General features: G+C 39.5%; 1 protein-coding gene across 4 annotated transcripts in view; it reads left to right on the forward strand.

The window, feature by feature from the left end:
* LOC117432356 (excitatory amino acid transporter 2-like) overlaps nucleotides 1-20,185 on the forward strand; it is a 71,011-nt gene extending 50,826 nt beyond the window's left edge. For 3 of the 4 annotated variants that reach the window (XM_034054153.3, XM_059002089.1, XM_034054154.3), the window contains 9 exons: nucleotides 1,464-1,616; nucleotides 2,325-2,575; nucleotides 2,855-3,029; nucleotides 5,177-5,303; nucleotides 6,498-6,731; nucleotides 8,197-8,391; nucleotides 8,754-8,888; nucleotides 10,493-10,724; nucleotides 13,497-20,185. In XM_034054153.3, coding sequence (XP_033910044.1) covers nucleotides 1,464-1,616; nucleotides 2,325-2,575; nucleotides 2,855-3,029; nucleotides 5,177-5,303; nucleotides 6,498-6,731; nucleotides 8,197-8,391; nucleotides 8,754-8,888; nucleotides 10,493-10,724; nucleotides 13,497-13,571 — 1,577 coding nt within the window. In that variant the 3' untranslated portion in view covers nucleotides 13,572-20,185. The remainder of the gene's footprint in view (nucleotides 1-1,463; nucleotides 1,617-2,324; nucleotides 2,576-2,854; nucleotides 3,030-5,176; nucleotides 5,304-6,497; nucleotides 6,732-8,196; nucleotides 8,392-8,753; nucleotides 8,889-10,492; nucleotides 10,725-13,496) is intronic. The other variant, XM_059002090.1, reaches the window with a different exon arrangement.
* The last annotated feature ends 3,719 nt before the right edge of the window (nucleotides 20,186-23,904 follow it).

Genomic DNA, 23,904 nt, shown 5'->3' on the forward strand with positions numbered 1-23,904 from the left:
GGAACGTATTGACCCGGAAGGGAAACGATGTAGCAGCTGCAGATTATAGAGACAGCTGCACTCGTTTACCAAGGGGTCATGCATGACAGCATAAAATCCCAGGTGGAGGACACTGCTGCTGTGCCCTTGAGCAAGGTACTTTACCTAGATTGCTCCAATAAAAACCCAACTGTATAAATGGGTAATTGTATGTAAAAATAATGTGTAAAAAAAAAAAAAAATGTAATTGTATGTAAAAAATAATGTGATATCTTGTAACAATTGTAAGTCGCCCTGGATAAGGGCATCTGCTAAGAAATAAATAATAATAATAATAATAATAATAATAATAATAATAATAATAATAATAATAATAATAATAAAAGGGGACAGGGAATCACAATCTACTCCTTCGCTTGGTTTTGAGCGAGAGCGAAACTGGAAGGACTGGGAGAAACCCTAAACAGAGTAAAAAAAGGATTAGTGAGTGTTTTTGTTTGTTGTTGCTGTTAGTAATTGTCTTTTGTTTGTGAATCACTAGACGGCTAACACATATCCGGAGCTGTCGCCTTGGGCCAGCACCACCCGGAACAACACTACACCACAGTCACTTTATAATTGTTATCACCCACCACGAGCACTACTGGATGCACCCGGACTGGTGACCGTGTACTGTATTATTGTGGGGCGGATAACGTTTGTTTATTATTTGGACTGCAATCCATTTATTATTGTTACCTCCATGCTTTACACATTGGTGTGTACTGCCAGAGGTTTATTGTTTGGTCGAAAGACCGGGAATTACAAAATAAAGACCCCTTTTCCAAAACGGATTATAGTTTCCTGGCTTGTGATTAATTCTGCACTGCATCACCTCTGCACCTGTTTTCAATCAGCAGCCACTTTGCCACAAGTACTTATACTGCTGTTTCTCTGTAAAGGAAAATATATAAAAAACAACAACATATTTCTATGATTACGTTTTGTGAAAAGGATTTAACCAGCCCTTTTGGTTTGTGGTGCTGTGGGTGGGACATTTGTTGCCTGTTTCACAATAATCTTCCCCTCTTCAAATATAAATTATTTTAATGTGCAAGCCATCTCAGCCCAGAGGGTATAATTCTTGGCACGACTTAAATGGAGACCCAGGCTTTCAAAACAGCAGGCATTGTCTGGCATACCAACTTCTGGCATTCATTTTACTGAGAAATATTGACAGGACTGGCTGGGGTTAGCTACCTCTTACAGAGACGGGGCCCTGGCTGTGATGTGGTACTGCACTGGGGTTATCTATATCTTACAAAGACTTTGGCATTAATGGGGTACTTCACTGCCATCAGAAATAGTGACATCCTCAAAAATGTTCCTATAGAGAAAGGTGGCAGCCCCATGTGTATACCCAGCACTGGCCCTATAGGGCAGGGTAACACAGCCTTGGCTCTGATGGCTTTGTGTGTCTAACCATAGCCTCTCTGTGCTTCCAGGCGTGATCCTGGGGGCAGTGTGTGGGTGCCTGTTGCGCTACGCCTCCCCTATCCATCCAGACATCGTCATGGTCATCGCCTTCCCCGGGGACATCCTCATGAGGATGCTCAAGATGCTGATCCTGCCGCTCATCATCTCCAGTTTAATCACAGGTTCAGTACCTTCCTTACCATGTACCATCCCTAGATACTCCTCTTAATAGGTCCATAGGTATGCTGAACAAGGCTTTTAAGATCTAGCCCTTTTATCTAAGTAGAGACATGTCCAGAAATATCACATTTGAGACTATAGTATTGTAAAAAATACTTTTAATTCATACTATATGCTGTGTATTACATTTATTTTCCTTACATTTTTCACCTTAAATGTAGCAATATTGATAGTGTACTAAAACCATTAAGTTTACTTCCTATTTTACAGCTAATAGGACCCCATCAAAGCCTTGCCCTTATAACAGTTTACCACTGTAAACGTGCCCATAATTTTGCAGTTTTCCCATGCTTTCCCATGGTTATACTGTGCATTTACCTTGGAAAACTATGGTTTGCCATATTTTGTATTATACTTTACCATATCTCTCTGGGCTTTACAATGCTAGCCTGATTTAAAACATGTTGCTGTGCTTGACTGTAGCAGTCTTTGATAGGGGTACAAGTATGTTCTATGCTGAGTAAAATACTGTAGGTTCCTATTACCTGGATGAGAAAAGGAATTTGCTTAAAGTCAAAGTGAAAATGTTTAGAAAACAAAGGTCGACAGTAAAATAAGGGATATGTGAGAATGTACTTCTGATAGTGAATGCATGCTTTGGTTTGTTTTTTAAACTATTGTTCTTTGTGCTCCTAACACCCTCACCCCAGGCCTGGCTGGGTTGGATGCCAAGGCGAGTGGGCGCCTGGGCACCAGAGCCATGGTGTACTACATGTCAACAACCATCATTGCAGCTGTACTGGGGGTGATCCTGGTCTTGATCATACACCCTGGGAACCCCAAACTGAAGGAACGCCTGGGCGAAGGCAGCAAGAACGATGAGGTTTCCAGCCTGGATGCCTTCTTTGATCTCATCAGGAACCTCTTCCCAGATAACCTTGTGCAGGCCTGCTTCCAGCAGGTAGACTCATGTCCTAACCTCTTCCATGGGGCTCTAACATTGCTCTTGGGATACTCACAGCCTCTGTGCGTATCCCAAGATTGACTGGGGTCTTTTGTCATAGGAGCATTTTGAGGTTAAAAAAAAAAAAAACATAGAGCTGATCAGACTTTTGTTTAGGTTTCTGGATAAGGAATATTAATGATGAAGATCCCAGTAAACATCTCCCCCTATCTCCCATTATACAGTACTCCCCTGCCTTGCTAACTCTGCTCTTGTCTCTCGGCTGTGCCCGCACAGATCCAGACGGTCACCAAGAAGGTACAGGTGTTCCCAGAGCCAGAGGAGATGGGAGAGAAAGGGAATTCCACCATGGACCCATTCCTGGAGGCAGTGAATGCTACTGTGGTCCCTCCTGCTCCTGTGTTCATCACCAAGAAATCATTGGAGTTCAAAGGAGGAATGAACGTGCTGGGTAAGAGGGGATGGGTTGGCAAATCTGAGTAACTGATTTTTAGACGTTGCTGGTGGGCTTTTGAAAGGGAAATCTCCAAAGTGCTCTTATAAGTATAGTATTCAGCATCACTTGTACCACATGGTTATTTTCTTGCCTTTTTTAGAGTTCCTAGTCCTTAAATGTTGTAACTGTAGCAGGTGACATGCAGCAGCCTTGTTGTCTGAGCCCGCACCTCGTTATCTCCCTGTGATGTGTGTTGATGGGGAGTCTGAGCCTGCGTCTCGCTATCTCCCTGTGATGTGTGTTGATGGGGAGTCTGAGCCTGCACCTCGCTATCTCCCTGTGATGTGTGTTGATGGGGAGTCTGAGCCTGCGTCTCGCTATCTCCCTGTGATGTGTGTTGATGGGGAGTCTGAGCCCGCGTCTCGCTATCTCCCTGTGATGTGTGTTGATGGGGAGTCTGAGCTCGCACCTCGCTATCTCCCTGTGATGTGTGTTGATGGGGAGTCTGAGCCTGCGTCCAGCTATCTCCCTGTGATGTGTGTTGATTGGGAGTCTGAGACCGCGTCTCGCTATCTCCCTGTGATGTGTGTTGATGGGGAGTCTGAGACCGCGTCTCGCTATCTCCCTGTGATGTGTGTTGATGGGGAGTCTGAGCCTGCGTCCAGCTATCTCCCTGTGATGTGTGTTGATGGGGAGTCTGAGACCGCGTCTTGCTATCTCCCTGTGATGTGTGTTGATGGGGAGTCTGAGCCTGCGTCTCGCTATCTCCCTGTGATGTGTGTTGATGGGGAGTCTGAGCCCGCGTCTCGCTATCTCCCTGTGATGTGTGTTGATGGGGAGTCTGAGCCCGCGTCTCGCTATCTCCCTTTGATGTGTGTTGATGGGGAGTCTGAGACCGCGTCTCGCTATCTCCCTGTGATGTGTGTTGATGGGGAGTCTGAGCCTGCGTCCAGCTATCTCCCTGTGATGTGTGTTGATGGGGAGTCTGAGCCTGCGTCTCGCTATCTCCCTGTGATGTGTGTTGATGGGGAGTCTGAGCCTGCGTCCAGCTATCTCCCTGTGATGTGTGTTGATGGGGAGTCTGAGCCTGCGTCTCGCTATCTCCCTGTGATGTGTGTTGATGGGGAGTCTGACCCCATGCCTCGCTATCTCCCTGTGATGTGTGTTGATGGGGAGTCTGACCCCATGCCTCGCTATCTCCCTGTGATGTGTGTTGATGGGGAGTCTGAGCCCGCGTCTCGCTATCTCCCTGTGATGTGTGTTGATGGGGAGTCTGAGACCGCGTCTTGCTATCTCCCTGTGATGTGTGTTGATGGGGAGTCTGAGCCCGCACCTCGCTATCTCCCTGTGATGTGTGTTGATGGGGAGTCTGAGCCCGCGTCTCGCTATCTCCCTGTGATGTGTGTTGATGGGGAGTCTGAGCCCGCGTCTCGCTATCTCCCTTTGATGTGTGTTGATGGGGAGTCTGAGACCGCGTCTCGCTATCTCCCTGTGATGTGTGTTGATGGGGAGTCTGAGCCTGCGTCCAGCTATCTCCCTGTGATGTGTGTTGATGGGGAGTCTGAGCCTGCGTCTCGCTATCTCCCTGTGATGTGTGTTGATGGGGAGTCTGAGCCTGCGTCCAGCTATCTCCCTGTGATGTGTGTTGATGGGGAGTCTGAGCCTGCGTCTCGCTATCTCCCTGTGATGTGTGTTGATGGGGAGTCTGACCCCATGCCTCGCTATCTCCCTGTGATGTGTGTTGATGGGGAGTCTGAGCCCGCGTCTCGCTATCTCCCTGTGATGTGTGTTGATGGGGAGTCTGAGCCTGCGTCTCGCTATCTCCCTGTGATGTGTGTTGATGGGGAGTCTGAGCCCGCGTCTCGCTATCTCCCTGTGATGTGTGTTGATGGGGAGTCTGAGCCTGCGTCTCGCTATCTCCCTGTGATGTGTGTTGATGGGGAGTCTGAGCTCCCCATCAACCCAGGACAGAGAGTGGTGAGGCTGTGGAATGGGTTACCTAGTCATGCTGTTGAGGCAAAATCACTTGGATCTTTTAAGAACCAACTTGACAAAGTTTTGAAATCAATCAGCTACAAGGGACCAGGCAAGATCATACATTTTCATATGTTCTTATGTTAATGTGACAGGTACTGTAAGTGTTCCCTGGTGTGTGTCCACAGGTGTGATTGGCTTCTTCATTGCCTTTGGGATTGCCATGGGGAAGTTGGGGGAGAAGGCCAAGCTCATGCTGGAATTCTTCAACATCCTCAATGAGATTGTCATGAAGCTGGTCATCATGATCATGTGGTCAGTGAGGCTCTGTGCAAACCCCAGTTCTCTATAAAGATATGTTTTATTTGTTGATATTCACTGCCATGGCTTACTGTATTAAAGTATAGCATTAGTATACATTGCTGCATTAGTATACAGTGCTGCATTAGTATGCATTGGTGCATTAGTATACATTGCTGCATTAGTATACAGTGCTGCATTAGTATACATTGGTGCATTCGTATACATTGCTGCATTAGTATACATTGGTGCATTTGTATACATTGGTGCATTAGTATACAGTGCTGCATTAGTATACATTGGTGCATTTGTATACATTGCTGTATTAGTATACATTGCTGCATTAGTATACATTGGTGCATTAGTATACATTGCTGCATTAGTGTACAGTGCTGCATTAGTATACAGTGCTGCATTAGTATACATTGGTGCATTTGTATACATTGCTGCATTAGTATACATTGCTGCATTAGTATACATTGGTGCATTAGTATACATTGCTGCATTAGTATACAGGGCTGCATTAGTATACATTGCTGCATTAGCATTCATTGCTACAAGCATCCCTACTTTATGTCCTACATCAAACACTATGAACATCTGATTAAATTAACAAAAGGTCAAAGTTCAGGTTTTCTATGTTAATCTATTTGTAAATGAGTTAATGACAAAAGGTATATCTTTGCTAGGATTTTAAACGCTGTTTCATTCTCTTCGATATGGTGTGAACCTTTAGGGGCTATGCAAGGGTTTCAAATGTGTTTGTTACCTGTTGTTAGCGTTCACTGATCCCCCTTTTTTTTCTTTTTTTTTGCTCTTATAAAAGCATCAGTAGATACATTTAGACAGACATACAGATAGACAAACATAGAGCAGAAAAACAGATATTGTAAAGAAACACTTAGATATAGACAGACAACATGGAAATTAGGTGGAGATACACTTAGAACAGAGGGAAGGAAACTCTTCTTTACACAGAGAGTGTTGAGGGTATGGAATGGGTTACCTATTCATTTTGTTGAGGCAGAAACACTTGGATCCGTTCTGAGATCAATCATCCACTAGGAACTGGGGGAGCTTAAATGGGCCAAATTACCTCCTCTTGTTTATAACTGGTCTTATGTTCTCATATATAAACAGAAACAAACCCTTAAATAAATGTAAGATATTATACGTAAAGCAGTGGTTAATGCTGCTTGTGTTCCGCAGGTACTCTCCGCTGGGTATCGCCTGCTTGATTTGTGGGAAGATTATCTCTATCAAGGATCTGGAGGTAGTAGCTCGCCAGCTGGGAATGTACATGGTGACTGTCATCGTGGGGCTTATCATCCATGGATTGATCTTTCTGCCACTCATCTATTTCGTCTTTGTGCGCAAAAACCCATTCACCTTCCTTGGGGGCATCTTCCAGGCCTGGATCACTGCTCTGGGCACTGCCTCCAGGTACCTTGTCCTTGACAGCATCATTCAGTTTGCTTTTGTTTTTTTCAATGTGCTGTTCTCAGGATATACTTCAATCACTCTACTTAAATCACATTGTATGTTCCAGGGTCAGTTTGCGGTGATCTCTTTGGAATATTTCTGGGCTGTGTTTTATTGTATTTATTTCTTGTTTTTATGATAAATGTATCATATGGAAATATGAAAGCTACAACACACAACAAGATGTTCAATTATGAGGTGAAACCAATTTTTGACCCCCCTGAGTGTGTTACTGTGTTCATCACCCTGAGGGATAGATGTACTAAAGTGTCACAATAGTCGCAAACAAGTCGGAAGTCTAGGGTGAAATGTACTAAACATGCGTAATGCTGTTAGCGACTTTTTAGGGAATACTTTGTGGCAGCAATTTAACACAACACCTCCTTATGTTGGACAAACATATCTGATTTAGTGAGGGGCTACTGTATGATTATGAGAAGCGTTTTGATAGAAACACATGTTTTATTTGGGGGTAAAGGTGAGGGCCCCACTATAGACTCTGATGGTATTAAACTGCCTTTCGTTATTTATTCCAAAAAATGTCACACAAACATTTATTCCAAAAAATGTTGCTAGAGATCTCGCTAAGATGACGCAGCAACAAATATTCAAATTAGTATATTGCGGCTCTCTTCATTAACATATTTTTTCTTAGTACATACGACAAAATGTGTACTTTGTGAATTGTTGCAACAGCAATGCAAATTGCGGTGTGTTTGCGCTGCGATTGGCCCATCTTAGTACATCTACCCCTGAGTGTGTTCCTCACCCTGAGTGTGCTATTTGACTGATAAAATGGCACCCCACCTCAAGCCCCTCCTTGGTTGTCAAGGAAATCAGGCAGGTTTGGTGACATATCATTACAGCTTGGGAATTTTTTAGCCAATGAGATTTTTCTCTCTGTTCTTGCCATTTTATAAATTGTATTAATATATGCTTAAATTTCACAATTTGTTATTCTTCTTCTTATTATTTATTTCTTAGCAGACACCCTTATACAGGGCGACTTACAATTGTTACAAGATATCACATTATTTTTACATACAATTACATTATTTTTTTTTACACATTATTTTTACATACAATTACCCATTTATACAGTTGGGTTTTTTACTGGAGCAATCTAGGTAAAGTACCTTGCTCAAGGGTACAGCAGCAGTGTCCCCCCCACCAGGGATTGAACCCACAACCCTCCGGTCAAGAGTCCAGAGCCCTAACCACTACTCCACACTATGTGGTAAACCAATACTATGTGGTAAACCAATTTTGAAGGTACAAATTGTTAAACTTGAATGTAAAATGTAAGATGACAATATTTATGAGAAATTACTGTGTATTATTTTGTTTGTTTGTTTGTTTGAAAGAGGGCTCAAACTAGTCTACTCATAATGAATTGCCTTCCCTCACTCTTCCTGTCTATTGATAGCGCCGGGACCCTCCCAGTCACATTTCGCTGCCTGGAAGAGAATCTTGGAATCGACAAGCGTGTGACACGCTTCGTGCTGCCTGTCGGTGCCACCATCAACATGGACGGCACTGCGCTGTACGAGGCTGTGGCTGCCATCTTCATCGCACAGATGAACGGGATCCATTTGGACGCAGGGCAGATTGTAACAGTCAGGTGAGACGCCTACTTCTTCTCCAGTTCTTTTCATGTCTCTGCATAAAAAAGAGAATTAATGCAGCCCTGTTATATCCTGTGTTGATTAACAAATCATTAATGCGAAACAAAAAGGCAGATTTTTGCATACCTAAATTCAACAAAGACCTGTCATTATAGCTAATGAAATAATATTACCTGTCATGTGCTTGCATTAGCTATGCACCTCATGTATGCAGTTCTGAAAGAAGCACATGGTAGGTTAAAGAAAGCCTTCAGTTCATGTTTTGGTAGTCTGTTATACTTGCACTTCCTCTGGAGTTAAAGCAATGCACTGGCATATAACTAAACAAGACTAAACTGAATGATACGCATTCTCTCAGCTTGACAGCAACCCTGGCCAGTGTGGGAGCGGCCAGTATTCCCAGTGCTGGACTGGTTACCATGCTGCTTATCCTCACAGCAGTGGGGCTGCCTACGCAGGACATCAGTCTTCTAGTGGCTGTCGACTGGTTTCTGTAAGTAACACTATTCCTGTGTCATTAACACATACAAATGTTACTGTTACAAACCCGAGATACATGTGGGCACTCAAGAGTCCGAAAACTACTGTAACAAGTGCGCATTTTGCTCTGAAACAAAAAGCCTTTGGAAGTTGAACTGCATATATTTTCTGTCCTCAAAAGGCAGAAATAGGCTTTAGTTTCCTGCTATTAGTATTAATAATAATTGCTGTATAATTAGGGCTTCTGTTTTTCGGTTTTTATTAATTTCATTTTCTGATGCTTATTTTTAGCTATTTTCAATTTTTATGTAAATTGTTTTTTTTTCTGGGATTTCTGCCATTTTTTTCTGTCAAAATATGTATAGTAGTAACTCCACAGTACTTGCACACTTAAGTTGTACCTTCTTTCCTTTGTGTCTTACACAACAAAATCCTTATAGTCACGGGGCACATTCTTCTGGGGTTTTTGTGTCTAGGCATTTTTTACATTTCGTCACAATTTGCAATTCTGTTTTAAATCATCCATGTCTTAACTCTGATACAGCTTTAAATCCCCTGAACAAGCCTCAATTGTAATCTCGTTTTAAGTCTCGCAAGCAGAGTCTTCAATACAAATGTAGGAATGGGCTGCCACTCAGTAGTTGGGGTGGGTTTAAAGTATTCAGAACGAATCAATGATGGATACAAGTCAGGAAGGCGGGACATTGCCAAGCTGCACTGGGAAAGTTAGTTTGTTTGTGTTTTTTTTGTTTGTTTGTTTGTTTTGTTTGTTGGAGTTTTCCGGTGATTATTGACTATATACTGATTTATATACTTGTATCCTCATTATAAAGAGGAACACAAATTACCAGTCTATGGCTCCCAACTGTAGCGTTATATAGGGAAAGCACTGTACACGTTTCAGGCTAACTGTATGTGTTTCGATGTAATCCTGAATTTAAGATCTAGATCTTCTAAAATGAATAATAGCCAAAGACTTGTAATAATCTGGTAAATATTTTAGAAATGGTACTAAGTACTTTAGTTTATTTCAATAGCTAGTGAAGTCATTCTGTATATCTATACCTACTTGTTCTTATAAGGTTTTGATTGCTATTACAGTACAAGCTATTCTTAAATTCTTTATAACATACTTTATAACATATTTATACAGTAGATGCATTATTGATTGTTTATAATGGATCCTCAAACTAAACCCATAACTGTATCACTCTAGTTGTTGCTGTGGTTTTATAAACGAGCTGGCTTTAATTGCCTAATGAGAATTCACACTGGGTTTACCAGAAACGGTGTCTCATTGAAAACATTCACCAGTGGTTCAGCTCCTCAATAACGTCTCGTAACATGTGCTGTAACAGTATAAACATAGCAGGAAGCAACTGGATGATACCATTGTTTAATTCCTCACTGAAAAAATGCTTTTGCCTTGGCACCATCTTAAAAAAGTGTCCTGTGCGTATAACTTTCATTACTGGCTTTGCCTGACATTCATGCCTGATCCATTTTTTAATTACAAAGTTTATCGTGAGACCCCCTGCACCCCATTGCAGTCCAAGGCACCCAGCTCTGTGCCCAAGGTGATCAGTGCACCATGTCTGTGCTTGTGTGTCCCCTCAGAGACAGGCTGCGGACCTCAGTGAATGTGGTAGGGGATTCATTCGGCGCCGGGATTGTTTACCACCTATCCAAGGCAGAGCTGGATAGCCTTGATGCCCAGCAAGGCCACCCAGAGGAGATGGAACTCACCAAAACACAGGTGCTGTATGATGACCTCAAGAACCACCTGGAAAACAACTCCAACCAGTGTGTTTATGCAGCTCACAATTCTGCTGTAGTAGATGAGTGCAAGGTACATTTCACATTTATGGATGCAGAGACTTGTATATAGTGATGCACGCCTCCTCCTTTTTATTGCATGTTTGTATATATCTCTCTCTATACATATAAACAAAATTATGTCACTTAGGAAGAATATATGCATATTCAAAACATTTTTTTTACATTTACTTATAAATGGAACAGCAGTCTTTGTGTCACCCAGAGTTTCAGTAAGCTCATGAGAATCAGTACTATATCATGCTTACTGGGCCTTATGTGAAGCTAAAAAGGTAGATGGAATAAAAGAACTTTCAAAGTTGGCTAAGGAGTTTATTAATGATCTAAAGTAAGTTTCTGTCAGTATACTTTCCAATAGTTTTGGGGTCGTTATATGTTCTTGAATACACCTTTCAGTCAAATTGCTGAGTTTACAAGCGTGTTAAGTACATTTTTCACAAGATTTCAAAGACAGTCTACTCAAACAAACATATTCAAATTTCAATCATGTTGAAATTTAAGTCAGTATGAAGCTGATACACACCTGTACAAGAACACTTCATCTCTGTACCTTCAGAAGCTGAAAGAGGTAGTCACTAAAATGTGAGTGATCCAACAGAACAATTCAACAGGGATTATCACATGAGATTATCACAAGATCTCACAAACAAATTCCCTTCAATTACAAGGATTAAACATCTAATGTGTTTCATAAATCAGGGTAGATTCAGTTTTCCCCATTTTGACTTCTTCATGTTACTTTTCTTGCTTGAGATCACTACTGGCTTTGGCTCCAGGTTGAAACCAAATTACGTCACTTCATCCACCTAGGAAGAAAGCATAAGTGTGAGGAAAAGCAGAAATTAGACTCGCACAGAGAGTGATGCTGGGAATGCTCATGTTTTGGTGCTGACTTCGATAGACATCCTAGATTGCTGTAGCCAGTGCTGTTCCATATCGCCTATTCTGTACTGAACAAAAGACAGTTCCAGTACTGGTAAGCCACGCATACCTTTCATAATTTGAATTTTGGAAGTGGTGAGTATATACCTTCCCTTCCTGTGTCAGTTTGGGTATTTTTGGTGTATGCCTCCCTTTTTTAACAATCTCCAATTTTTCTGAGAAAGTTCTTCTTTAAAATTGATTTGTAACCAAATCGATTATGATGTAATCTGAAATATTACTTCAAAGTTCTCAATATAATTCTCAATAACAATATCACGCGAAATTCATCTTACATCGTTTTCCCTAGCATATTTATGTCCTGCCTTTGCTCACTCATGATTGGACACCTGCATAACAAGAGGCAGATCTCTGACTCTCCCATTGGTTAAACTTACATAAGACCTTAGGCCAAGGCAGAGAATACCTTCAACAGTTTATGTCCCTTCAACTGTTTATGTACCGGTGGCATAGAAATGATTAAAACCTGTATTGCATGGCTTTTGGCTGTGTGGGAATCGAGAAGCTCCCAAAGGCCAACAATTGTAGTTCTAACCAAATAAATGAGATCTGCCTTCTTTTTTCTCTTCTTCAGTGCAGCTACAGTAATAAAGCCATGCTTTATTTAAACAGAGAAATTCAATTTTTAATTATTGAAAATCATCTGTATATATATATATATATATATTACACTTTCATATGAGATGGTGTAAGTTACGTGTCACTAGTCGTTACTAAGTTTTGAATATAATGTAGTTACTTGAAAGAATAAAGTCACGTTAGAAACATACTTGAAATTACAAATACTTTATGTAACTACTTCTTATGTAGCATACATTTACACAGAAAACCGTCTGTGTAACCTTACAACTTACTGTCTTTTGAAAATAGAACAGAAACACACTTACTTAATGGTAAACCCCACTACTTTCCGTTGAAAGTAACCCCCTCTAGTTTTAAGTTAGAATTTAAGTCTTGTAGTAAAATGAGAAATGCAAAATACTTTAACTTCATAAAAACAGGAATTCAAAAAACAGGATTCAAAATAAAGGACAAGCTCCAGTAATAAGATAAACTAGTAACTGCCGTTTCTAGCAGTCATGGGTTGGTTAAGATTTATCGGTGGCAGAATAGCATGAGTTCTCTCTATTCACTAAATAAGCTTTTCCTTTCTAATATGTTGACAAATGTGATTGGGAGGCATAAAGGCTGCTATTTCATGATGCATTGTTTGTTTTTATTTGCTGTACATTTGCTTGTTTTAATTTTGAGAGAGTTGGTATTGTCAAAGTCTTGTGAAGCTGACATATGTTGTAATGCATGCATACATCACACAGTGTTTTGTTATTTAGAAACAAAGAAAATTAAGCTTTCATATTTTTTATATTTTCATGCAATACCAATCATGTGTTCTTTTTGAAGTTTTAGCCAAGAGCATGTATAATAGGGATAGTTCAGTTGTCATCAAGTAGTGGTATGTACCTGTATACACTGGAGCAGAGATACTGTTTTCTTAAGGGACCCATTTATGTAGTTACACTATTTATTTATTTATGTTTATTTATTTATTTAATCAGTATTTTATATTTATTTTAATCATTTATTGATGCAATCTAGGAAAATTACTTAATAAAAGGAATTCTTTGTATAAAGAATAATCAGTTGAAGCCTATCTTCCCTTTCCATGGGCATCATTGATTTTAAAGTGACTCTGAAGAGTGAAATAACTGTGTTCTGTCAACCCAGTCCTGTAATATTTGTCTCTGAACAAGAAAAACAAGGACTCTCTGCTCCACACCTGTTGAAACTTATCTTTGAAAGTGCCTTGGTCATTGAGTTAGATGTCCCTAATAATTGCTTTCAGGTCACTCTGGCCACAAATGGCTCCACTGCTGAATACACACTTGTTGAGGAGGAACCATGGAAACATGAAAAATAAAGAACGCAGGCCCCTGCTCCAGCTAATCCTGATCTCCAGAAGCGTGCCTCCTGGTGAACCAACAAACAAAACAAACACACTAATAATTGGTTTAATACTTTAGTGCAAAATTCTATTAATAATCTCAGCCATTAATGAACTAACTATCTAACTAGCACCTATTCATTGTGATTGTATTAGGTTTGGATGGGAATTAAGTCTTTAAACCCTGTTTCATTTGGCCCTGCTGAGAAGGAAGCAGGAAGGGGCGGGGAGAACTCTTCAGCCTTAGGGTAATAAGTGGGCAGAGCAGAAAAAGAAATCCGTGGAAATTATTAGAATGGTGCTCATCTCTTCTCTCCCTGTCTTTTCGAAGCATCCCTCCACCCCTTCATCACTCCTTCAGTCTGAAGCTACACACATGTACATTAGGAGAATATACCACTGACCAGGAATAAGGAAAGAAGGTATAATCTGATATTGAACCCATGCTAATAAGGGAGTAATTAAGGGTTTTGTTTTGGGGGATCAAAAGACAGGAATCCACCCTTTAGGCACTCAGGTGAAATTCCCTGCAGTATCAGTTCTACCTCAAGGTGTTCTGACACTTTTCAGCTGCTCTGTTATCAATTAAAACACTTTCCAGATAAAGCGGCCTGATCGCTGTATACCAATAATATTACAAGAGGGAAAAAATAAGGAATAAAGGTGCTGTCCTTAATTAAGAATTGCATGCAATTATAGAGTTATGGTTTAGAAAGACATTTTATGTTATGGCATAACTATATGAGCATAGGTCTGTGTATATTTAATGCAGAGCTATGTTTATAGCTGGTACTGTCTTTACTTTTCCAAACATGACCGCCACAGTTATTGAGTAAGTGGTTGCTAGAACATTAGCGCCTTACCACTATGTTAAAGACTACATTTTGTTTTTTCTTTTACCTTTTCTTTATCACATTAAGATGCTGGCACTTGTGATTGGGTGGTTTCTCCAGTACGTTTTAGCCAGGTTCATCCTGTCTTTGGACTGCTATCTGACAATCCACTCATACTACTTTCTGAAATGAGGAAATCAAATAAAATGTCCAAAGTCAGGAGGGAATTTAGCTTTAAAGTAGGATAGAGACACTGATAAAGATTGTTCTTAATGTCCCTATAGGAGTAACAGAACTGATCCACATAAATGAGCAAGGGGAAGTTAACAACACATGCAAATGCAATAAAAGCTATTTACTCTTCTCTAAAAAAAACACTTTATCAATAACTATACATCCCAAAAAACATTTCATTGGACTGAGCGATTGTGACACCTCTCCTATTTCACTTACTCCTATTTTACAGACACCTTTTTAATTACATCTTTAACATTCCAAGCGTTGGCTAAGCTACTGTAACAGGATTGCATGAGCGTTCTGTCTGATTCTCTGTCGCATATCTGGAAGGCTTTCAGGCTGCTTAATTATTATTATTTTTTTTAAAGAAATGATTGCAAAACAGAATCACATGAAATACATAAAGGTGTAACACAGATTAAAGCATTAAGTAAATATCCCGAGCATCAAAATAAACTATTATAACACATTGATTTACAAAAAAAAAGGTATATAAATGATGGACATTGATGAAATGTTTTTGGTTTCTTTTTAATCACTCGATCATTCATCCTTGACCATGACACACTTGAGTGACTATGACTGAAGCATATGCACTTAATCACCTAATTAGTGAGACAGTTGATTGGACACTGGATATGGAGTGATTTTAGCTGTTGAATTGCAAGCTTGAATAAAAGCAATAAAGAAAATCACAGAAAAAAATCAATATGCCATGTCTGTCAAGCGAGCAGCACCTTTGTCCAATCGGCATGTTGGAGGCTGGACTAGGGCAACGTATTGTGGCTCGCCGTTTTGGGTGCTCACAGCCAGCAATTTCAAACCTGGCAAGACGGTATAACCAGACACACTCTGTCAATGACAGGCTACGAACTGGGAGACCAAGAGTCACAACACCTGTCCAAGATCGACAGATCATTTTGCAGCATCTTCATGATGTCAATTGTTTGTCATTTTTCAATCATATCTAGTGAATTTTATCCAGCAAAAGTTTATTTTGCTGCTCAAATAAAGTGATACGTTTCTTTTGCTGCTCAAATATAAGTGATACGTTTCTTTTGCTGCTCAAATATAAGTGATACGTTTCTTTTGCTGCTCAAATATAAGTGATATATTTATTTTGATGCTCAAATATAAGTGATACGTTTCTTTTGATGCTCAGTATACTTACTAATTATTTTAGGAATCTATTACTGTGCTGACTACTCATGTAGGAGATTATAAACTTTGTTCAGCTTTTTGGATGTTGCTTATTCTAATACGATTTTTCCTGTACGGTTTCAAATCTATAAATCTAATCACCTTCCAAGACTGTTAAGACAGATAAAAAAATGCAAAATGACTGCGGGGGGCCACTCAGACTGCTTGCTCACAAAATATCTTGGTATCGCTGAAAATATAATTGTCCCATCTTCAAATGCATGCAGAATGAGAGATCAATGATCTAATATCCAAAATATTATCAATGTACTACTAACAAGAATATTTGTTCTTCATGATATTTGTTCCCCAAATAACTGATTTTTGCTATCGTGACTGTCCAGACTGTTAGCACATGGAATGTCAGAACGGTCACAAAATTAAGAACAAATGAACGACTCCTGCTTCATCTATATTCCTGGAAATGAAGAAGAAATGAACCACTCCTGCTTGATATATATATATATATATATATATATATATATATATATATATATATATATATATATATATATATATTCCTGGAAAACATTGGGAGAACATTTTGAGGTTCAACTATCATTTTAATTTCAAACCTCAGTTTCAGTTGTATTTATTTAAAGTGTCTTTCATACCACAATATCTCAAAGCTCTTTACATGTTGGTTAAAAAGAACAAAACTATGCCGTATCAGGAAGAAGTAAAAATTACAATAAATAATAATAATGAATCAATAATAACAAAAAACTACTAAAGAAAACTAGAACTGAATAAGAATGATAAGTAAAACACAATGTCTAAAAACAGATATAAAGAAATAAAATAGAAACAATATTGTTTGTAAGTCAAGTTAAAAAAAGCTCATATATTAGCATTATAACTAAACACATTTTCTCTTCTCCTTTTCGATTTTTGGGAGCGTTAGCTGACCAAGGTGCACAGAGGTTTAAGACCGTCATCTTTTCAGGCAAGTAAGCACATGATTCTGATTGGGGTTAAATTGCCCACTCTACATTAAATTTCAAATGAACTTGGAAGTAAATTGATTAAATAAACACATATAGATCTTGCTGAATATTTTTTTTAGGTTGCAGGATGGAGTTGGCTTTATTACATTGCATTATTTACATTACATGACATTTTATTACATTGCAATGAGCTATACCAAGAAAAACTCAGAGTTGCTCAACAGAAAAACAGATGCCCAATATAGGTGAGTGCTTTCACTATTTACATGGACCAGCAGTACAAACCTGAAGGCTGATATAGGGAAGGCATCTGGGTTGGCAATGCACTGTATAATGCATGTCTGTAACATTTTCCAGTAATTCTTAAACTATTTGTGTTTCACCAAGACATGTCTAAGTACAAGTTTGAAAGACACTTAATAACCAATCTCGGGGTCTCACTTGTGCCAATACCGACTGAAGCAATCGGGGGCGTATTTAAAATAATTGTGTAATGCATTTGTTCGCTTGTTTGTACACATGACCCAGTTTCTAATGTCGCACAACCCATTAAGGACACTTATCTTAGCTCCTATTAAATGCAAATAAATAGGCTAACTAACCTTTTCCAGCGATAAATGCCACATCAATAGCTTCTTTTTTGGGGTTTGCATTTTATATTATAAAGCTTTTTTTTTTTTTTTTTTTTCAAAGGCTATGGCTATTTTTCTTCTTTTTTAAATTCTCTACTGTATGCGTGTCTTGCAATTTCTTGGAGCATTTCGCTGAGAAAAGGTGTGGGGGTTTGAAGTCAGCACCAAATCATTCTACTAAACTGGAATTCAGTTTTGAATAGCACACTGCCCTAGAGCTACTGTCTGAGAAACGGTCATGGTTTACATTCCAAATTCACCATTACTTTGGCCGAATCTAAGCAGTTGTCTCAGTCCAGCATCCCTGGCTCACAGTCTGGGTTGAGGGAAGATACACCTACCGAAACTGTAGTGCCCCCTACCGACCTTAGAACCTTTCATACAGGAAAATATACTTGAAAACTTTATCCTGTGCTGTTTATAGATAACCAGCCTTTTAATAGGGAGATTATCCCTAGGTGCAGGGACACATGCTCCGACTGTTAGCCTAAAGCTCATGACTGTTCTTAGCTCCCCTGAGGGGGTCTCTTCAAAGCACCACAGCGTATGTCTGATGTTGGCAATACGCCACAGGCCTGATAATCAGGAAAGGAGAGCAATGACTTGATATCAAGATTTTAAAAAAACAGAATACATTCCTTATAGGAAAAAGGGAGTAAATCCTTTTCACTCAATAGATGGCAAAACCATGGGACCAGATGTTTGTATTTGTGTTTGTTTTTTTCTCGATGTCAACCTTGCCTTGAAGATTATAACTGCAAACAGAGCAGGCAGTGGGATGATTAGTATTTTTACCTTAATCATTATTTTTTAAAATAGAATTGAATTGGGCATTCTTGTTGTTACAATCAATTCCTTTCAGGTTTATACCTGCAAAATTTACTGGCAATGTTAAGAAACACATGAAGTTTCATATATACTGTATACATGTGTACATATCTAAATTATATATAAAATATACCCATAGACAGAAATATATACATGTGATATGTACAGTTTGTTCTATACAGTACTGTATTATGTATAAACAGCATATCAGAATCAGTTTATACACTGTTGTAGCACTTTCCTATCTCTATGAATAGATGGTAAATGCTTTTTGAAAATCTTTTTTTAACATTCCCTTTCACAGTCTCACTGCGAGTACATTCAGTTGTCAAAGACAGAAATGTTGATGTTAATGTGAAAAAATACAAGTCGTTTCTATAAGTTTGATGCGAGACAATACTGTGCGAATAATCTATTGAGCTAAATTCCTTTTTTATTCTCAAACAATTCTCTTGCTTGACAGAGCAGGTATTAACCAGACGGGCACGCAGTGTAAAAACACATTCTCTATATTTACAAAGTAAAAGTACTGATTGTTGTGAAACGCATGGAGTTTAAATGTAACAATTTTTGAAGCGTGAGATAAAGTGCCTCCTTGCACTTTGTGTAGTTACCGTAGGTAAAAGATGTCTAATTTCTGTGAAATGGTGTGTAGAGATAGTGTTAATTTGTGTGACTATTTTGTAATGCAATAGACATTCCCCCCATGTGCTCTGTAAAAGAATAAGCTTAAAAAAAAAAATAATGTCCTGCATTTGAGTAACTATTTTACATAGTAGTCTTGCATAGCTGTACTAGTCAAATATATACATATCTGTTTTTTTGTATTTCTTATGTAAACATTTAAAATGTTTATTCCATGAAATTGAGTCATGCGTGCATTCATTTTATTGTATAAATATATTCAGTGTTAATTTTGCAATCCAGAATTTTCCAGAGATGGGCACTGATGATGCTCCTGTGAACAATATCCACAGCTGAAAGGGTCTCTGTTCGGACAGACATGCTGGTTAAGTTTTGCTGTATAGGTGGGATCATGTGACTTCTGTGTAAGTTTGTGGAATGTGGGTATTGTTGTGAGGTGTAACTAGGTTTACAGTTTAAGCGTATCTAGGAAAAAAGTCACATTTAATTAAATGAGCAGGTTTTTCATTATTAAATGCTTCTTGTATTTGAGGGCCCCTCTGAGGTGACCGTGGCAGTGCCTGTCTAAAATGCTTTCTCAGATCTTCAGACAGTGCCTGGTGCGACTGGGAAAACTGCCTGTGAAACATGAAACATTTTACTGTATTTATAGATTCACAAAAGACACAAAAATGAAATGCCTGTGTTTTTTGTCTTGAATTAATTTATCTAAACTTCCCACCAGCTTTAGAAAGTTAGTAATATCCACCTCAGATCTGTTGAATGTAGCAATATCTATCTCATTTATTACATCTCGATAAATTAATTCAAGATATTAACACCGCTTTTATGCACTGTTACATACATAAAAATAAAAATCAGCCAGGGTGGCATATACTGAATGTATTCCAGCTGAAATCAGATTCTGTTAAATGTGGCTTTTTTCTTTTACTTTAAAAGAAAGTATCAGTTTGAACACATGCAAGTATTTGTAGGCACAATGTTTATATGATGAGCCAGTTAATGTACACTTTCTACAGTGTTAGAGTAGTGTAGTTCTAGTATTTGGGAACTTTTCTCACTTCAGGTTTGAAATACTATAATGATCTGTTTTCTGAATTTCCTATTTTGTGTAGCTGTAATTCTGATGTAAAAATAAACACATCCGCAAGCAATCCTTTCTATACCAGAGCAGTTGAAAATGCTGTTAATACAGTACATATCACTAAGTGTTGTACCTTTGGTGTACATAAGACTATTGAAACTAATAAATGTTAATTTATAACTAACTCTGTTGTGGGACTGTTGATTGATTTATTGTACAATTTATGAAAATGACACCTAACTCACACACAGCCCTCAAACCAGGGACCTATAATGTAGAAACCACTTTAAAAAAAATTGTGGTTAAATGAAATCTGTCCAAAACTAGTAAACACGCAATGTCTTTTTCAACTTATAGTGGAAACATTTGTCACTGAATAAAATGTTCTTTTACTATTTCTAAAAAAAAAAGACTAGGCTTTAGGCGTTAACAGATTTGGGTACTGTTAGCCTTCCAGTCCCTGCTGCTCACTGTTCACTGCTCAAAGAGGCAGTTAGAAACTAGGCTCTTATACTGATGTTCAGGAATCTCCTTTTTCAGTTGAATTCTCATTGGTGTTGATTTACCATCTGGATGAAGCATCAGATAGATTGTGGACTGGGGATGTCCACGGTCAACTGCAGTCATGTCAGAGAAACAGGTGATAGTCAGAATGCCTCCTAAAATTGCTTTCATGCACAATGGTGCAAACAATCCTACAATCCCGTTTTCAAAGCTCAATCTTTAAACCATAGCCCAAAGAGCATTACTGCGCCTTTACATATTTTATTAGACGCTAATGAATCAATCATGATTGAGCAGTCAAAGATGGCAAACTAAAGAAAAATGTATGAATGAGAGGAGGGCATTCAGCCCGTCCAGTCCCTAGTATCAGATTGGTCTTAAAACGTTGTCAAGCTGGGTCTTACAAGATCAAACTGATTCAGCATCAACAACATGACTGAGCAGCCCATTCCATACCCTCACCACTTTCTGTTTGCAGAAATGTCTCCTTCCCTCTCTAATTAATTTCTGAGCTGTGCTAAAAGTATTGGTTACTGTGCAAAACACCCACTGGCAAAGAGCTAAACAAATAACTAGAAAAGTGTAGTATAGCCAACATGGATGATAAAAATAATTACATTTATAATAAGTTGACAAACTATCACAGTTTTTTTTTGGAGCAGGGAGTGTTGCAGGTAGTTTACCCAGAAATGTAGGTTCAAGAACAACATTTATAAAAGCTTAGACAAGACAAATACTACATTATACATATTTTCATTGCATTATTTGGCCTTTGACCTTGTCCTTTGAGGTACCCCTGCCCATAATTTAGCTTGGCTGATAAGTGGAGAGGCTGACTGTAGGGAAGCCATGGGCAGGATAGCTGCACTCCCCAAAATGACGAGGCCAGTTAACCACAAAACCAGTGGACACTGCTAGCGAGGGGCAGGAGCTGCTACTCCTCAAAATAGCAAGCTATTTTTTTAAACACAATACCAGAATGATTATATTTTACTACGTAATAATACTAGCTCAGTTGGAACAGTTTACCCACCCAAGCAGCCGACGCTGCCCCTTGGGCTGCGTGAGACAGCGATTGTTGATCCCTGAGTGAGCCTTGGCCCAGGAAAACCCATGTGTGGTTCTACATCATGACTGCAACCGTAGTGTCCTGAGTAATGAAGACGGGGCAATGGTATGGTTGTTGCCCACCTTGAACAAAGCAAGGATTTAAGCCAATAGTAGCATGATTCATTTATGGCCGGCCCAGGGCACGGTAGCTACCTACAGCCTATGGGGTTGGTCCTTGGCTTTCAGGAGGTGGTGGCATTGCGTGTGCCACTCCCTGAGCCGGAATGCCCAAGGAATCCTTTCTGAGCTCTAGAGCTCAATTGCTACCTACCGCCAATTAGTCACCACATGAAAGAAGGTGAAGCAACAATTTGATTCCTACCCTGTAGAACCAGCAGGATATACTGAAAGCAGAGTGTAATGAATGACAACGAACAGTTTTAACCACTAGAATTATTTATTATTAATAACGCATTTTTTAATGTTCCACCTGCTATATGCAGAATAAGCATAAACCTATAATGCGATGTTGAGCTGCTATCATGGTCTGAGTAGTGGGAGAAGAACCAGGTCCCTGACATGGGTTGAAGGGAGGCTATCAGGAAGAGAGGGTTGCTCGGAGGTTGCATGTTGAGTTAGCGTGACATGGAAGAATAAGGACAGAAGTGGGTATCAGTGAGAGCAACAGTAATACAAGTTCCAGCCTCAGATTGATCTGTTTTACTATGTTCAACATTTAAAGCCACACGGAGACATATGCCAATTAAAGTTAATGGTCTTATTTTTGGAAAACTGTTTTTATTTATCCTCAGATTTTGACTTTTACATTAACTCCACAACCTTGATCTCATTATATTTTGGTTGACAGAGGTGAAAAGTTAATTAAAGTCATGGGTATACACTTCATGGTGAAGTGAATGCATAACTAGTTGTTTAAATATTTTGTAATTTTACTTTTAATTTCTTTGTCATTTCTGCGCCTTTTTATATTCCAGCATGTTCTGAACTATTTAAATAGTTACTGGAAAAAAGGGTTTTCATACGGAGACTACTTTATCTCTTGTGGGGAGCACCATAATTTGGGACCTGAAACGGGATAGTAGGATAAGTTGTTGTGGGGAAACTTTTTTTAAAGAAACTTTTAAAGCTTTTTCTGCCAATGTTGTACCTTTTTACATTTGACCATGTTCTGAATTCTGTAAACAGTTTGAAAATATTATTCTTCAAGTTCTATGCTTTTAAATGATATATAGTTTTATGGTGATTAGATTAAATTTGAATGACTTATGTAAAAACAAGTGTGTGTATTTTCTTTAAAAATTCCACAAAAAAAAGTTAGGGTTAGGCTATGAAAAATTATTTTTAACCTACTTGAAATGTATTGGATCAGTAATACATTGTTTAAAAATAGGTTTAAAAATATAACGCTTTGATAGGGATAACATGGGATGCAGCAACGGTAAAGTATTGTGTTTCTTGTAAGACTTTGCAAGGTGTTCTGTAACACAAAATAAATGCTGTAAAAAAAAGCATTGGTGGACAGAAGGCATTCTCTTTTTTTTTTTTTTTTATAAATTTAGTCGTTGCCAATGGCCAATTATTTTTTAAGCTCAGCTCACCGCTACCACCCCTGCACTGACTCGGGAGGGTGAAGACGAACACACACTGTCCTCTGAAGCGTGTGCCGTCAGCCGACCGTTTTTTTTCACACTGCGGACTCACCATGCAGCCACCCAAGAGCTACAGTGTCGTAGGACAACGCAGCTCTCGGGCAGCTTACAGGCAAGCCCGCAGGTGCCCGACCAGACTACAGGGATCGCTGGTGCGTGGGGAGCCAAGTACACCCCGGCCGACTTAACCCTCCCTCCCCTCGGGCGACGCTCGGCTAATTTTGCGCCGCCAACTGGGAGCTCCCGTCCACGGTCGGCTGTGGAATAGCCTGGACTCGAACCGGCAACGTCCAGGCTATAGAGTGCATCCTGCACTCCACGTGGAGCGCCTTTACTGGATGCGCCACTCGGGAGCCCCCAGAAGGCATTCTCATACTGTAGAACAGTGACCTTTAGAAATACAGAGCGACCCCTTTGTGAACTACTGTAAATAGTACTGTACATCTAATTAGAATATGTAAACATAAATACAATTAATTCACTTGTGACCTGAACAGGATTTGAATTCAGGCCCCTTTGTACTGCCCAACTCCTCCCTGTGATCAGCACGACACCACACTCTATCCAATCGCTGACATTCACTCCCCGAACAGGAGGGGGACCGTGCTTTAACTGCAGCGAGTAGCCGGTCTGAACGGTAGTAAGCATCCAGGTGTCCGAGGTGCACTGATGCCAGTAC

Source organism: Acipenser ruthenus, chromosome 27 (assembly GCF_902713425.1).
Source record: "Acipenser ruthenus chromosome 27, fAciRut3.2 maternal haplotype, whole genome shotgun sequence".
Lineage (NCBI taxonomy): Eukaryota > Metazoa > Chordata > Actinopteri > Acipenseriformes > Acipenseridae > Acipenser > Acipenser ruthenus.